This window comes from Doryrhamphus excisus, chromosome 14 (assembly GCF_030265055.1).
Source record: "Doryrhamphus excisus isolate RoL2022-K1 chromosome 14, RoL_Dexc_1.0, whole genome shotgun sequence".
Classification (NCBI taxonomy): Eukaryota; Metazoa; Chordata; class Actinopteri; order Syngnathiformes; family Syngnathidae; genus Doryrhamphus; species Doryrhamphus excisus.
Window position 1 is genome coordinate 12,759,974 of NC_080479.1, and position 15,503 is coordinate 12,775,476.

Here is a 15,503-nt window from a genome sequence, read left to right on the forward strand (position 1 = left end):
GATGGGGAGGACTGAGGTAAACGTGCGCACTGGCGCTCAGTGGGGAGCAAGGAAGAGGGTGGGGTTGGGGCGGGGCGGGGGCGCTTAGTGGCGCAAGGGTCCCCCCCCCTTGGGCCCTGCCCCCACCCCTTTTTTTTAGCTGAGGTAGACGGCGTTCTACTGTGGAAGCATGGATACACAACTTCTACCACAATCAACATATTTACATTCGGCATGAAGACACAAATGAAATCATTTTCTAATCAGGGTTTTCTTTTTTTTTGGTGGGGATTTCTTTCCGCTTTCCTTACCCCTCTCCAAAGTCAGTTTGTGTCACAAAAAAAAAAACAAAAAAAAAAACTTGTGGGTCACAGAGAATGTTTAAATGAGCTGACGCTATAGCAACTAAAAAGAAAAATGCATCCATCAGTGCGACTCCCCTCTACCCTCAGCATGCAGTGATCGACGTTAACATTGACTTCCATTAAGTCAGCTGAGCTGGGATGGTCAGGCTTGGGCCCTTGATGTCAACATGGTGGAACCCCACCCTGCCTGCACCATCCTGGCCCACATAAAGTAAGGTTTGGACAAATTAAAGTACCATTACCAAGAACAAAGTCAGTCCCAAAAACTAAATGGCATTGCTGTAATCGTGTACGGTTGGCATTTGTTAGCGAGTTGATTTGTACGTTTCCTTCCAAAAAAAAAAAAAAAAAAACAAAGATGGTTGGACCCTCAGGGGAAAAACTGAGGCGATTCTCTCTCTGGATACTGGTGTCAGCCGCCAGCTGAGGCGCGCCAACTCCGGCTCTGGGGCTGCTATGTACAAATAGACGTTATGTACAGGGTCATCTTTAGTCACTCACACACATGTACAATGCCACCATAAAGCACTAGAGTTGAAGGCAAGGGTCAGTTGGCAGCCGACCGCGAAATTTTAAATTGTTTTTTTTCTTAAAAAAATAAAAATGTTCAAAGACTATCAGCTTTATAAAGTATACAAAATACCACAAAAGCAAAATAAAAAAAAAAGAAAGGAACATTTTTTTTCTTATATATTTATATATAATCATTTTCTTGTCTCTTCTTTTGAGGTACTAGATCCTGAGGTAGTTAAGTAAAATGCATATTAAATTGGTTTTCCCGGGCAGCAGCAGTTCAGCACCATTTCCCAACGTGTCAGTCACACCGCTGCCCTCACCTCTAAATATGTATATATAAGTTTATGTATATATATATATATATATATATTCATCTATATTTATAGGTCTATCTATAAAATGCATCCGAATTTCTATAAAATGCCACTTTCATTATTACAACGGCAGGACACCCCCTTTATAGGGGTCCTAGCCTCAAACAAGAATCTTTCCCCTAAACATGGCCCTACCAATCCGAGCCAACTCTCCCCCCAAATAAACCTCTGGCGGTCCCACCAGGACCGTAAAAGCAATGCCTTTTTTTTTTTGTCTTTCCGCAGAAAACTCATGAGAAAGCTTCATCAGCCAATTAAACACTGAAAAAAGTCTCAACCAAATCTGAAGTCAACCAAAACATCTTTGTTGGGTTTGAGGTACCACACCAAAGAGGTGATAGGAGTGGGGGGTCGGGGAGGGGGCTTATTTCTTCTTTAGTGTTGCAAGAGTTAAAAAAAAAAAAGGGTGGGGGTTACAGACACACCCGTGAGGGGAGGATGAGGAGGAGAGCGGTCAAGGTGTGTACAGTGTGGGCAGGTGACGTCGATGGGAGCCCTCCGATAGGTTCCCACAGTGATGCAGAGAGGTGAGGTGGGTGGAGGTTTAGAGGTGTGGTATAACAAGGGAGGGCAGGGAAGGAGGGGCGGTCTTCTTCGCCGTACTTGAAAGTTCAAGCGAGGCAAAGGAGGGGCTGGATGTTTTGGTAGGTTTCTGGTAACCTTTGACCCCTGAGATGAGCGTTCGTAACACCTCGTCATCTAATCCACCACCCCCTTTCCCCCCGGACTCTGCTGCATCCGTCGCCCGACTGTCTTCGTTTTAGTCGGGCAGCTTCAGTCACCATTTCCTCCAGGAGCCCGCTGGAGAGTTACTTCCTGCGGGGCAGCGGAGGCTGGGCTCCAGGCGCCGGCTTGGGCTGCTGCTGTCTCCTCACCTGAGCCAGGATCTCCTGGATTTTCCTCTGGGCCAGCTGGAGAAGGAAAAAGTTGACATATAATGCCAAAACTTGAAGCGTGGCCGGCTGTGTTATTAATTTTATTTTCACAATAAAAGACCACCACTCCTGGACACCCCGGATAGACGACTTTAGGAAGCGTGACCCACCTGGCATGCAAAGAAGTGCCCACTGATCTTGACGATGACCTGGTCGTTCTCGTCAGGAGTCTGGTCCCGGGGCACCACCACTTCAGCGCAGGTTAGGTTCTGTAACTCGTTTACCTGCGAACATCACAACGGTATCGTAAATGCTATGGGGACCCCTGGTGGGTCGTCCGGGGTCGCCGCTTTTGAATTTACCGTTTTTCCACCCTTGCCAATGACCCGACCGGCAGCAAAGGAGGGAACTTTGATGTGGGCCTCCAGCTTCACCTCCTCCTTGGGTCCGAAGAAGTTCTCCTCCTTCAGCTTACCAAAGATGCGACATTGAGCCTGCAGCAAAAAACGAGGCCACTGCAGTTAGTGACTGAAACGTGCCATTTATTCCTGTTATCAAGGTGAGGTACAACACCTTAAACTGAGCCTCTGGCGGGCCGACAATGATGACCATCCTCTGTTTGGGATCCATCCCTTCTGCAGGGGCAATCTGAAAGCAGCGGTGTTATGAACTCTTCCCGTTTCTACCAAACACTGGATTACATGGAGATTTCCTCGGAATTTCCTCACCTTGATGGAGGCTCCGGCAAAGTGGGACAGCTGCTTGATATGTTGACCCTGTTTTCCGATGATGGCTCCTACGGCAAGTGCAGGGATGAACAGGTGGACCGTCTCAGACTCTGGGTGTCCCTGGTGAGTATGAACACGTTGCTGCTAATTGGGCCTGCATGCCGTCACTCAAAGCACGAGTCACATGCTCATTAGCCAGGCATTGGCACTGACAGCGACACCGACAGACGCTACAAAGCATGGAGGTAAACGCTATGTATGTATGTATGTATGCACACAAGCAAAAGCTCCTCATCTGTCCACACCAATTGTGTTCGTTGACATGGAGAAAAGGACTCAAGCTGACAAGCACATGCCAAAGCAACAGGTGGCGCTATTACGCCTATTATGGCCCATGAGGCCATTTGGACATTACAAGCAACCAAGACTTACTTGTGAATATAACATTACTACATGAGATGCTGCCTACATCTGATGTACCAGTACTAAAGTGCTGGGCAATATTAGTATTAGTAGAACTACTTTAGCAGCACAAACATGGAAAGCATCCTTTCAGGCTTATAGCCACAAAAGGTCGCAAATCATTGACTACAATGCGATGTGCTCATGCAAAACGCTCCTCTTCAAAAGACAAGCTGCGTTTCCCAGCCCTAAAGTCAATCACACTCAAGCATAATTGATTTTGGATGGAGACCAATACACCAATCAATACGCCAGCTAAGGGCCAACGACTTGCTCCGACGGCCGTCATGTCAAGGAACCTTTTCTCATCTTCCACTCCACTAGACCACACTAAGCTGTTGGTGCCCACGCTGCAGGTGAAAGGTCGCACAAAGATGAGGACCGGAAAGGGCACGCAGGTCGAGGGGCAGCTTGAGACCGTTATGCGCAGGCTACCCCTGTCAAGTCATCCCGCAGAGAGCAGCCGCAAGCCGTGCAAAGCTCTTTGGGGGAAGGGTGACTTACAGCGTGGGGCTGGCTACTGGCCGACATCATAGAAGCCCAAAATGACCCCTCGCCCCCGTAAGGACTGCACTACAGGAAGAAAAACATAAAAGGGGGTTGCTAGGGTCTAACAAATAATAGATGGCAGTGGCCTGACTGAGCACACTAAACAGCTGTTTGTCTATGGGACACGCTTATAAACATGATTTGACGGGATCACTTACTCCGAACGCTGAGCCGCCAGGTCCGGGAGGGGGCACATGGGACATGGATGGACCCATGCCAGGTGCGCCACTGGGGAACAGACCCAGAGCGTTCAAGTTTAAGCCTGGAATCAGGTTGGACTGGAGCTGCGGAGAAATAGTTTTAGTATGCAAAATCAGGAGAGGGGCGGCTATAATTCAGCCCAACAAATAAAACCAAAGCATTACAGCTGCTTAACATTCGTATAACAGCCATAACATTAAGGACAGTTGCATAATAAAATCCTGCTGAGTTTTGATTGACACTGCAAATGGGATATTAAGTGAGTTAATAAACAGTATTTATTGTGCTTTTCAGCAGTGGTGAACTGCACTGAATCAAACTGACAAACTCTTAGTCCATTTTTTTTTGTCCTTGCCAAATGAGACAACAAACGCTCACGTTCATGGCAGCCATGTCGCTCTCATACGACTCTCTGATCTTCTTCATCACTTCCTCCTCTGCTCTGGCGCATGCCTCAATGGAGCCCTTGACTGTGATGGTCCGCTCTGGGTTATACAGGGTCAGGTCCTGTAGGCTGGATGGGACCAGTAGCGTGAGAAGAAGCATTTTGAAGGCCAAAAAATCAAATCAAATCTTACGGTGAGATTGTGATCTTGGTCCCCGTATCCAGCTCGATTTTCTTCAGGTTGCGTCCTTCCTTTCCAATTAATCTTCCGACAAAAGTGTTGTGTACTAGAACCTTCAGTGGGATCTCCTCAGTGCTGCACAAGACAGAAGCATGTTGCGGTTAACTCACCTTCACGCTGAACATGAGCTGACATGAGACCTCTGGTGATGTGCATGTCTATTTTTAGGCTTCACGCAGCCTCATTTATATTACAGGATAGCATGACTGCTAATAAATACTCTCAATGGTGTGTTTAGCTGGACTTTTTCCATGTGCAGCAATAATAAAAACTGCAATTGCCCCACAGAGTGCACAAACTCACAACTTTGTGTCAAGTGCTTCCTTTTGCATGATCTCCATGATGGTTCTGCAGGCATTCGAGCAGCCTTCTGCCGTGGAGTGAATCGTGATAGGCTTCTCTGCGGCACCTGCGTTCTCTTTCCGATGGATGTCAATCCTGGAGTGAAGGATTTAGTGGTGAGATTTCATGCCATGGTAAAAAAAAATAATAATAAAAACAGTTTCTCCTCTCACTACTGACTTTGAGTGGGTCTGTTTTGTGACGTTGCGTATCGTTGCACCCTCCTTGCCAATGATGGCTCCGACGAACTGCGTGGGAACGAGCATGCGCAGAGGGATGTCCGACTGGACTTTGGGGCGGGCGCCGAGACTTGGGGAGCCGGATCGCGGCGGCCCGCGGGCGTTGAAGCCTCTCCGGCCTGCTGCTGGAGGACCCTCGGGTGCGGCGGTCTCGTCCGGGATGTACGATACCTTCAACGCACTGTTGTCCATCATGGAGCCGTTGAGTTTCTCCATCGCCCTGGGAAACAAAGGCACGGCCGTTTGATTGCATCAGAGCGGCTGGAATGGAGCTAACTGTTTCAAGGTCAATCTCTGCTTTTCTGCTCAACACGGACTAAAAAAAACAAAAACAACAACATTCATTTAGCTTTTTTTTCATTATTCTTCAAGTTGTTGTGCGTCCCCTACTCTGGAAAGCGCCGTTTCACCCTTTATGCAGGCTCGACTACCTTTTTAGTCTTGCCAGCCATGTGTTATATCAATAGATTGGTAAAAATATTCGGGACATGATGTGCATGACAAGCAGGACAATTGAATGACATTACACAGCAAAGCTTTTAAGTGCACTTAATTGGCAAGCGACTGATTTGTGTACACTAGGGGGCACTAAATGTCAAATTTAACCCTGTTTGCAGTCACTGCCCGTCAAATCACATTGGCTTTTCAATGTGTGTCCCTCTACTGGATGGATAAAGTGTAGTACAAAAAAATAGACCATTTCTAGTAGACAATACATGTCAATGCATGTTTGTGTGTGTACTCACAGCCTGGCTTGGTCCTTGGCTGCATATCGAACATTGACGACTGCAGTCTCTGTCTCAGTGTTGACTGTGAAGAAGTGCATAGTTGAGTCACTCACTCATTATTGCCCACATGGTACTCAATGTATACATGTAAGGAAGGGCCTCAGATACCTAGTGTGTATTTACCTTGTTCACAGCTCTCTACAGCACCATACTGGGCCAACATGCCGTCCAAGACCTGGGGAAGAAGAGGCATGATTAGGAGGCCAGTCCAGGGGAACCAGAAGGGCTGAACACGATGTTAACGTTAAATAGATAAATACACTCATACAAGATTATTGTAGATACACTAATAAGATCCATTGTGTTTGTAGTTTAGCCACACCAATGGGGCGAATTATTAGAAACACCCCAGTGCACTGCAAACCACCATAAACATTTTTTAAATTAGTACCCCCAACAGAGTCATTCAGCCTTATAGTCAGATTTGACACAGTACTTGTATTACATTACAGCAGACTGTGCGGTTGTATTTAATGTTACACTTGGTGAGTGTTTAATGGGATGCTTTGTTTGCATTTATTCCACAAACAAGATAAATTAAGACAATTATTCATGTTTGTAACAGGGGAGGGGGGGGCTTGGAGACACCATCAAGTTCGCCACTTGCCCAAAAGTGGAGACCAAGCGAGAGGGGCAGCAAGGGTTCTAAGCAGCGCTGAGACCTTTGACCATGCTCTGTTGAACCTGAGGCCACACCCCCAAAGAACTCAACCCCACTTTCCAACCAACAAGACTGCCCCCCCCCTTTACACGCACACACACCCCTTGGCCAACCCACCAACCGAGCAGCCTCCCGCCTCCTTGCCATGTCAACTGCGACTCATTGGCTGCTGCTCCAACGAAACGCGGCGCCCCGATGCCGGCTGCCGGCTGGCTGGGCTGCCTGTCATTCGGCGGGGGCTGGCCAATGAGAATCCAGGGCATTCAGGAAAAGGGTGGGGTGCATTCCAGCAGGAAGAAGGGGCTGGGGGGAGGGGTGCAAGCTCATGCTACACATTCTGTGAATCAGAGCACATGGACGGGAAGGAAACGGTCCAGGCCCACCCACCCACTACAGCTTGTGAACACGGTACCATTCTCAGCGGCACGCTCACGTTGAGGGGCTGCACGCACCATGACCCATTGTCCTATCTACCTGATAAGATACATACAAGGCCTTGCCATCAAAAGATCCCAGATTAGCCTCTTTTTTTTTTTCTAAACCCCCCCTCCCCTCCTCCCAAGGGAGAAGGAGACCTCCATGTCACCTTTTGAGAAGGCAAACAACTCCCTAGGCTACATACTAGCAACATGCGTGGACGTGGAGCTGCACTATGAGGGACATGCGTAGGCACCGCCAGCCCACCATTTTACAACAAAAACACACAGAGCCCGTCTGTGGGCATCTGATCACAGGGAGCGAATCAGGCTGAAATTGTAAAAATCCACGCATCTCAGTTACCATGTGAACCATTGTGCACTTCATTGAGGAAATGCTGAATTATGCTTTCCTTAAAAAAAAAAAAAAGGGGACCAACACTCCAAGCATACACTGCACACACAAATACTAGTAGATAAATACTAGAGGTGGGCTAAAATACACGTATATGACCCAAAAGAGCACAAAACAGATATATTGTACTGTACATCCATCACACTTGCACACACTGACTTTTAAATCATCATCAAAAATGCAAACAAATATGTGGAATAATTGAGCCATATGGAATCTACTGGAGTTGAGATGTAACACTTATTTCATAAAGAGAATGGTATGCACCCTAAACACACACACACACACACACACACACACACACACACACAGTGGCCTTGAAATCTGGCTGTGTAGTACATTTGTGTCTTTTCTTTAACATTGTTAGCCCTTTAAGAAATACAAAACATGGCATTTAAACCCATGTGAAGACACTTGCTTCAGTTTGTTAGGAAACGTATGCCTAAAAACACAAATGGACCCACTCTATTTAATGTGGAATGGGATCCTAGTACATTCTAATGAAGCTACACACCAATTTATTTGAATATTTCTTGTAGATTTCTACGCTTTGTACTATACATTACCCATAAAATGACTAGTTTGGTACTGTATTGCCCTGTAATGATATAATTCATGGGGTTTAGAGCATGGTGTATTTAAAAAGGTATTCAGTCACACACATATACACTTGTGTTTAATTCTTTTCAATAGAGTTGACCGATTTTGGAGATAAACTTGTGTTTCTCAGATAAAAAGGGGATTTTACGCGGTAGGAATTATATTTTCTACTCCTTCCGAACCACTGTCAAATACCCGACATGAGATTCATTCAGAAATTAGTCATATGGTGGGGAAAAAAATGTAGTGACTAACTTTGAGTTGCTTATGGGGAGCGGGGGGGTGGGTGGGTCTACACGCTCGACCAGAAAGGCACATCTATTATTTTCTTTAGTGCGCCTTGCACATATGCACACATACACATACACACACACACACTACACGAGACATTAGCTTCCACACTAGCACATGATGTGTGTTGAAAGACACCATAGCCACACACAGCACATCAAGTGAGCCAGTTTGGTCTGAGAACTAACGACAGGATCCACTCAAAATTCTTTGGAGGCCCAACGTGTTGTCGTCCTCTGAAAATTTGTTGCGTATTAAAAATCCAAGCGTCACAATGTCAAATCATTTGTTCCGACCACAGTTGGCCCACTGCTTGGTGTGCTCGCCCGGCCGAAGCTGAGCTGCAGCCATGTGCAAACCAACGGAGCATGTGCTATACATGCTGAGAAAGGAAAAAAAAAAAAAAAAAGACGATACTGACAGAGCATGAGAGGCCAGTTGGGGTGCGCCATGGCGTCCCAAACCCTGGAAGCATTTAGCAGCCTGTTAGCACTCACCTCCCATTGCATGTCAGGCGGGATGTTCCTGATCTGCAGCTTACAGCTCCTGAGGAGAAAGGGAAGATAAGTTAGAAGTTCTTATTTTTATTTGACAAAAATGGGAGAAAACCAACGTCTAATCCCTGCTTCCGTCATACGAGAGGCATCTGGTAGAGAAGTGACGTGTGCATGAAACCAGCAGGTGCATGGAGACCCTCACAGTATAATAACCGCAGGGCCAAGGGACAGTGGATGGCTTCAATTGTTCTCCGTTTTTCAATAAGTTAAAAGCACACCACGCCCAATTGGATCACAATGAAAGCAAGAAACACTACAAGGCACAAAAAAAAAAAAAAGATGGCGGCTACAGTGGACCAAACAAGCACCTTGTGGAGCATATGATGTTCCCTGGAATTGACACATCGTACATTTCCATGGGAGCCACCAGCTGTGCAGGACTCAAAGTGTGTGCACTTTAGAGCCAACAGTGCTTCTGAAATCCAGTCAAAAGCATTCTGGGGAGGTTTGGGGGGGGGGGGGGGGGGGGTGACGGTAGCACAATTAAGACAGCTACACGTGGGGGGTCACATGACTTGCAATGGTGTGGCAATGGAGGGGGGACGCTGTATAGAAAATGGGAGGCCACTCCAAAGTCCACCGCCTGTTGACAAACCTGAAGGGTCGTAACGTACATACGGCGGCTTCATGTGCGTACACAAGACACAACGTGGGAGACCCACAAGCAGCTTCAGCAGGATACGTGCATTTCTTCCAAATACATTTTATAAATCCTGGTAATATTCTCCATATGATAAAGCCAAAGCTTTTGTGTTCATGTACAGGGTTACACAAATTGTTTAGTTATTTTTCATTCATTTTCTGGCATTTATGCTTTGAATATGATGACTTTTTTCTCTGGGGTTGGTTAAAGAAGCAAACCAAAGACTTTGGAAGAAGTTAGGTCTTCCATCCCACAGGATTTCCTGGTGAAATCTGTTGGAGATTCCTGCAAAGCTGGTAGCCAATTCCTCTGATCATTAACTTTTTAATAAAATTCCATTCTAAAAAAGATTTCCTCCAATATCCTTTTTTTGCAAAAAAGAATAAAATAGAAGAATGTATTACTGAGCGCACCTATGCAGGACCTGATTGACATGTCACCTACTCAACATTAAAATGGAAAAATGGCATAGAAAATTCACAGATAACCTTCAAGAGGAATTCCAGCCCTTTCCGGCCAACTGTGCAAACCATTCCTGATCCGCCTCCCCCCTCTACCACCACCACCTCCGCCTCCCCACATTCTGTATGCTCTGCACTGCGGTGGGAACGCCATGCGAAATGTGCAAATGCACCGGGGGCCGACCTATAGCTCCCACAGACAGAAGAAGTCAGCCAGGGTTAGCTGGGTGGAGCGGAGTGGGGGTTGGGTCCTCTATACGTCGCCTGGTCCCCGTGCAGCCCTTTTTGAGTTGGGGATGGGTGATTGGGGTGTGGTGGTGGTAGCGGTGTAGGGTGATTGTGGAAGGGGCGAGAGGGAAGAGTAACAAGGGCCCACTCTACCCCGTGGGGGTGGGGCCCCGTTACCATGGACACGGGCAAGTCCACTGACAGGAACATGTAGAGCTGGGCTAAAAGTGGGAGGAAGGAGGGGGGGGGGGGGAGGCCAGGAGTGACTGGTTTGTCATGTGACTGCCAAGCTGGGGTCCTTATCCACTTTTCAAATAGGCTGGCTCACCGATGGGGTCCGGATGATCTGGAAACTAAATTATTTTCCTATGGCTTCTCCGCAACAATATGGCGGGACCACATACCGGCTTCCGGGGGGGGGGGGGGTCTGACTGATAGAGTTCCACATGGGCAGGGTAGCACCACCACCATCACCACCACCACCACACAAGAGTCCCTAAAAGATACGTTCAGGGACTGGCTTCCCTCTGAACATTCCAGTGAGTTGAATATCAGCGAGAGGTGACTCAACTGAAAGGACTGTTGCACATTTGGGTCTTCGCCGCCCCTAAACTTCCATTGACAAAATACGTAGAAAGTCAAATAAAAAGGCAACAAGGGCCCACATTCATAATTCTCAGTACGGTTCAATCTGTTTTTCTTTTTTTGGGGGGGTAGGTGGGCCCCACAGTGACCTTGTGACCCAAAATTCCCAAATCCACGTGTGTCTTTTAGTTAAAGGACACATTAGGATTCAATATGATACCAGACTAACAATAATAGTGTTCAGAATATATAGATTTTTTTTAAGTACTTGAACAGCCATGACCCCCCCCCCCTCCACACACACACACACACACAGACACACACTTCCCTCTTATAGCCACGCCATCTTTTTTTTCCCCTGTACATGTGACTCAGCGGGGATTTTGTGATGTGCCTGCTGCATTTTATCCACTTCCACGTACAAAAACGTGACTACGGACATAAACACCTACACACTAATCACAAATCTGTCAAAACTGCACAATGAATTTTCACATTTTCAATTAAACGTATGCATTTTAAAATTTCAACTTAATAGGACCCAACCATTTTACTTGAAATGACTTTTTTTTGCACAATTTAAATTCAGAGAAAAAACAACAACAAAAATAGCCAATACATTTCATTTTTTTTAAGATAAAAAATAAATTCATGATAAATATCCACAGACACACAAATTATTCCCCTCCACAGGACAAGATCTCATTTGATGACATTTGTTACATTCACCATTACTAGTTTATTCTCACAGCCTGTTTTAACCTTTTTAAGTGCTCTTTATTAACCCCAAACAGGACTACAGCTTGCATGTCCCCCTGCCTGCTTATAGCATTTCCTTTTCCTAAAGAGTCCAAAGGTTAAAGGCATGGTGATTGGCCAAGCCCCCTCCTACCCACCCCCCCAGCTGATATTTGCAGAATGCAAAGAATGGCCCAGCATGTGTGTGTGTGTGTGTAGTCTATACTATCAATATATACAATGTTGCTCTGCTTAGCAATAGTTTCATGTTGGGAGGACGACTGTGTTGCATTAATCACACACACATACACACACACACACACACACACACACACACACACACACACTTGTGTGTAAAAACTCAACACACCTTAATTCATTCAAGACAAAATTCCAACCTAAAGCCTACAAACAAACCATAAAAATGATTTGACGACATTCTGGTGGGAAACACGCTTCAGTAAAAATTAATTATTTCTGCCATGATCTGCATACTTCCAAAAAGTCACTCCCAGCCATTTTAAACATCCAAACGTCCTCCTACGAGTCTTTAAATTGGACTTTTGCATTTTTAAAAGAAGTGATAATTCAAGCAGACTACACACGATGCACAGTGAGGGTCATTAGGATGACAAATCAATTACATTACCACACGAAAGCTGTTTAAAGATAAAAAAAAATATAGATTTAAATGAAAAATACGACACTGCTTCAGCTCGTTAAATTGCGACTACAGTGGGAGCGTGTGGAAATTGTGCAACGAGGTTTTTGCGTGACTTTGGGCCCCAAGCTTCCAATTCTGCATCGCGTCTGGGAGTCCATCTCATGCAAGAGAGAGAGAGAGCGCTGCACATTGTGCAAAGAAGAGGGCGGAAGCTAGCAGTGACTAGCAGATCCTTCAAATGGAGGACTCCATAAGGCCTGTGTTTGCACCCCTTGCCTCCGTGAATGGCGTTATCTGTGCAGCCATCATAGTTTGAGAAGCACCTTTTCTTGAATGGCTATAAAAAAACCCTTGTGTGTATACGTTTTATAAAAATATGTGCAAAAAATGTGACGGTTGCGCCTAAAGGCAGGCGTTTTTTGAGCACCCCAGTCATGGCGAAGGGGAGGAGGTGGGGGGGTAGCTACAACAACCATACGCCCCTTTTCATTGACCCCCCACAACATTTAGGGGGAGGGGGACACGTTAAACAAAACAATACATAAACTTTACAAAAACTTTAAAACGCTACCTTTGACGTTTTGGCACGGAGTGTTCCACTTCGAGAACTTTCCCATGGAGTTCAACTTTACCTAAAAAAAAATAAAAAATAAATCAAGAATCACTCATTTAGTTGATGAAAATGGTAGTGAATGTGACATTTCTAGCATTTAAAGGATTTAGAGGAAAGAAAAAAAGGCAAACGTGTGCTTCATAGTTGGCCTACATTTGTGCAACACAATTAAACCACCTGGTGTGTCAGCATGGGCAAAATGGCTTCACAACACCAACAGCGACTTGCATCCACAAGAAAAAAGCTTTAAAATATATTTAAAAAGCAGGTTTTCGGATAGTTAAAAAAGAAGCAACAGACACACACACACACGACGACCTCTAACCCGGACCAGGGCCCAGCAGCAAGGCTCGATACAGACAGAAGGCACTGCATTTGTTTTTAAATAGAGGACAATAATGCATGCAAATAGAGATATATAACACACTTGTTCACGTCTCACCTGAAAGAATATCGATTGCCTTCATTGCAGTCTTCTCATCGGGACAGTCCACAAAGGCATAGCCGGTCTTGACCAGAAAAGGACCACTGTGGGGGATCTTCCATTGCTCAAAGATAGTTTCGAAGTCCTCCTCGCTGGCCTCTGCGCTCACGTTGCCAATGTATAGCTTATTCATATTCACAACCAAAAAAGAAAAGAGACAAAAACCACCTCTACGCTTCCGACAGCGGGTGTGTGCACTGTTTGGAGTATAAAAAAATAAAAATAAAAAAAGCAAAATAAAAAAAAAACTGAGTGGACAGATAGATTTAAACTGGCAGCCTCGCACTGGCTTCGCGCTCCCTCGTCGCCCCTCTTCTCTTGAGCCGCGCAATAAATAAACGCTTAATTATTAATCTTCCAAAATGACGACGACGACGGGGGGAAGGAAAAAAAAGGAGGAGAAACTACTTTGTGTCTTCCTCCGAAGCCTTTTTGGCAAAGAGACAGAGAATATCACACACACGGTAAAGGCAGGCGCCCGCCTCTGGGTCGACTACAACCAACAAGGAGAAGAAGAAGAAGAAGAGGCGAAGAAGAAGAAGAGGAGGGGGGAAAAATACGCGTTTTTTTGAATGAGCCACGTGTTCAAACTACAAATCAGCCCACACGTGAGGAATCCCAATTGCTCAATTAAGTGTTTGGGATTGGGGAAAATTGTTCGGGAATCTGGGGTGGGGACAGCAGCAGCAAGAGGAGGAAAGGAAGGGGAGTGGATGTGTTTTATAAAAAAAAGAAAAAGAACCTGAGCTGGAAAAAAAAGATGGTGTATCTTTGCTAGGCTCGTGTCTCTGCCTTCTGATTGGTCCGTGCAGCTATAGTAAAACATGCACGCGCACGAGCACGGCTACGCTCGTGTTGCTTCTGCTAAATGGAGGGATGACACAGAAAGGAGGTGGGGCCATTCATAAATGATGGTGCTATATACAAATATATATTATGTTCAAACGTTAACACATATGAGGGATAATTTGAATAAAGAAAGAAAATGAGAGTGACCGGTACAACTCACTCACTTTGGGGGCCTCGTGCAACGTGGGGATGACACGTATTGCTATTCAAATGAGGGCGTCCATCTTCCCCTCGCTGCTTCCACTCCCAAAGTTTCTCAACAAAGCTAGCCGGAGTGAGACATAAGCTGAAATACATTCACTTTCTCGCTTTTGTGGACTACTTAAGCGACGAAAACGTCCAATGGAACGCCCATCGGCGGAGTCCTGGCTGCCATATTGGCGTGGCGAGAAGAAGGGGGAGGGGCTACAAAATGGCGTCCTAACGTATGTGGCCCAACTGGAACATATGAGGCATATTATTCAAAATCTTGTCTTTTGTGTGGTCAAAGGTCACGACCTAGGGAATAGCTAACCTGTTGGTTAATCACATGCTACCTAATGAGACGTATCAAATTATAGCATAATAACGCCACACTATGGTTTGAATTCACAACATCACAGTCTATTATTGTTTACTATTGTACTGGTACTTTACAGTGGTGTACATTTTAGCTTGATGCACTGCAAGTTAAAACTACAATACTGGTCAGAACATTTATTCTTCTTGCACTGCTGTAACATATGAACCGTCTATTCTAAAGGTGTCCAAACTTTTTTCCCAGTCAAGTTTTGACAATTTTTTAAAATTGTGTAAAAAGTAAAAAAATATATATATATGCATGACATAGCTTTTTAGTTTAGGATTAATGCTAACATTTCAGCCTTTCCTCTTTATATTGTTCCTTTTTTATTTTTATCTAAATTTTATTTCCACAATGGTCCAAATGCCCACCACTACACTTTAGACACACCCCTGAGCTATGGAAAGTGACATACATCCCAAGCTATTTTACAATAGTGTGTGCTTGTTTTGCTATGGTGTATTTCTATTATGGCACTACATAAGGTAACCCAAATATTCCAAATGCAAAGTACAGCTATACAATAATCAATAACAGTGTCAGTCCAAATTAAGCATGGTTATTGTTATGAAATCATGTTGGACTATGACATAAGCACTTAATTGCTCTAAGAGTTTATGCTTGAGTAAGTTTTAATCCCATTTCCTGACACTGTACTGTATATGTCACCAACTCAGCATCACATAAACGTC

The 15,503-nt window shown here is 45.3% G+C and overlaps 1 protein-coding gene across 1 annotated transcript; it reads right to left on the bottom strand.

Moving 5' to 3' along the window:
• Positions 1 to 682: 682 nt before the first annotated feature.
• Positions 683 to 14,617, bottom strand: igf2bp3 (insulin-like growth factor 2 mRNA binding protein 3). Its single transcript, XM_058047786.1, has 15 exons — positions 13,359 to 14,617; positions 12,875 to 12,935; positions 8,925 to 8,973; positions 6,168 to 6,219; positions 6,003 to 6,066; positions 5,198 to 5,476; positions 4,979 to 5,113; positions 4,628 to 4,750; positions 4,428 to 4,563; positions 4,007 to 4,132; positions 2,838 to 2,957; positions 2,683 to 2,757; positions 2,472 to 2,603; positions 2,280 to 2,393; positions 683 to 2,145 (listed from the first exon to the last, which is right to left on the bottom strand). Exons 1-15 carry the CDS (start codon positions 13,531 to 13,533, stop codon positions 2,044 to 2,046), a joined length of 1,743 nt encoding a protein of 580 aa, XP_057903769.1. The 5' UTR covers positions 13,534 to 14,617; the 3' UTR covers positions 683 to 2,043.
• Positions 14,618 to 15,503: the final 886 nt, after the last annotated feature.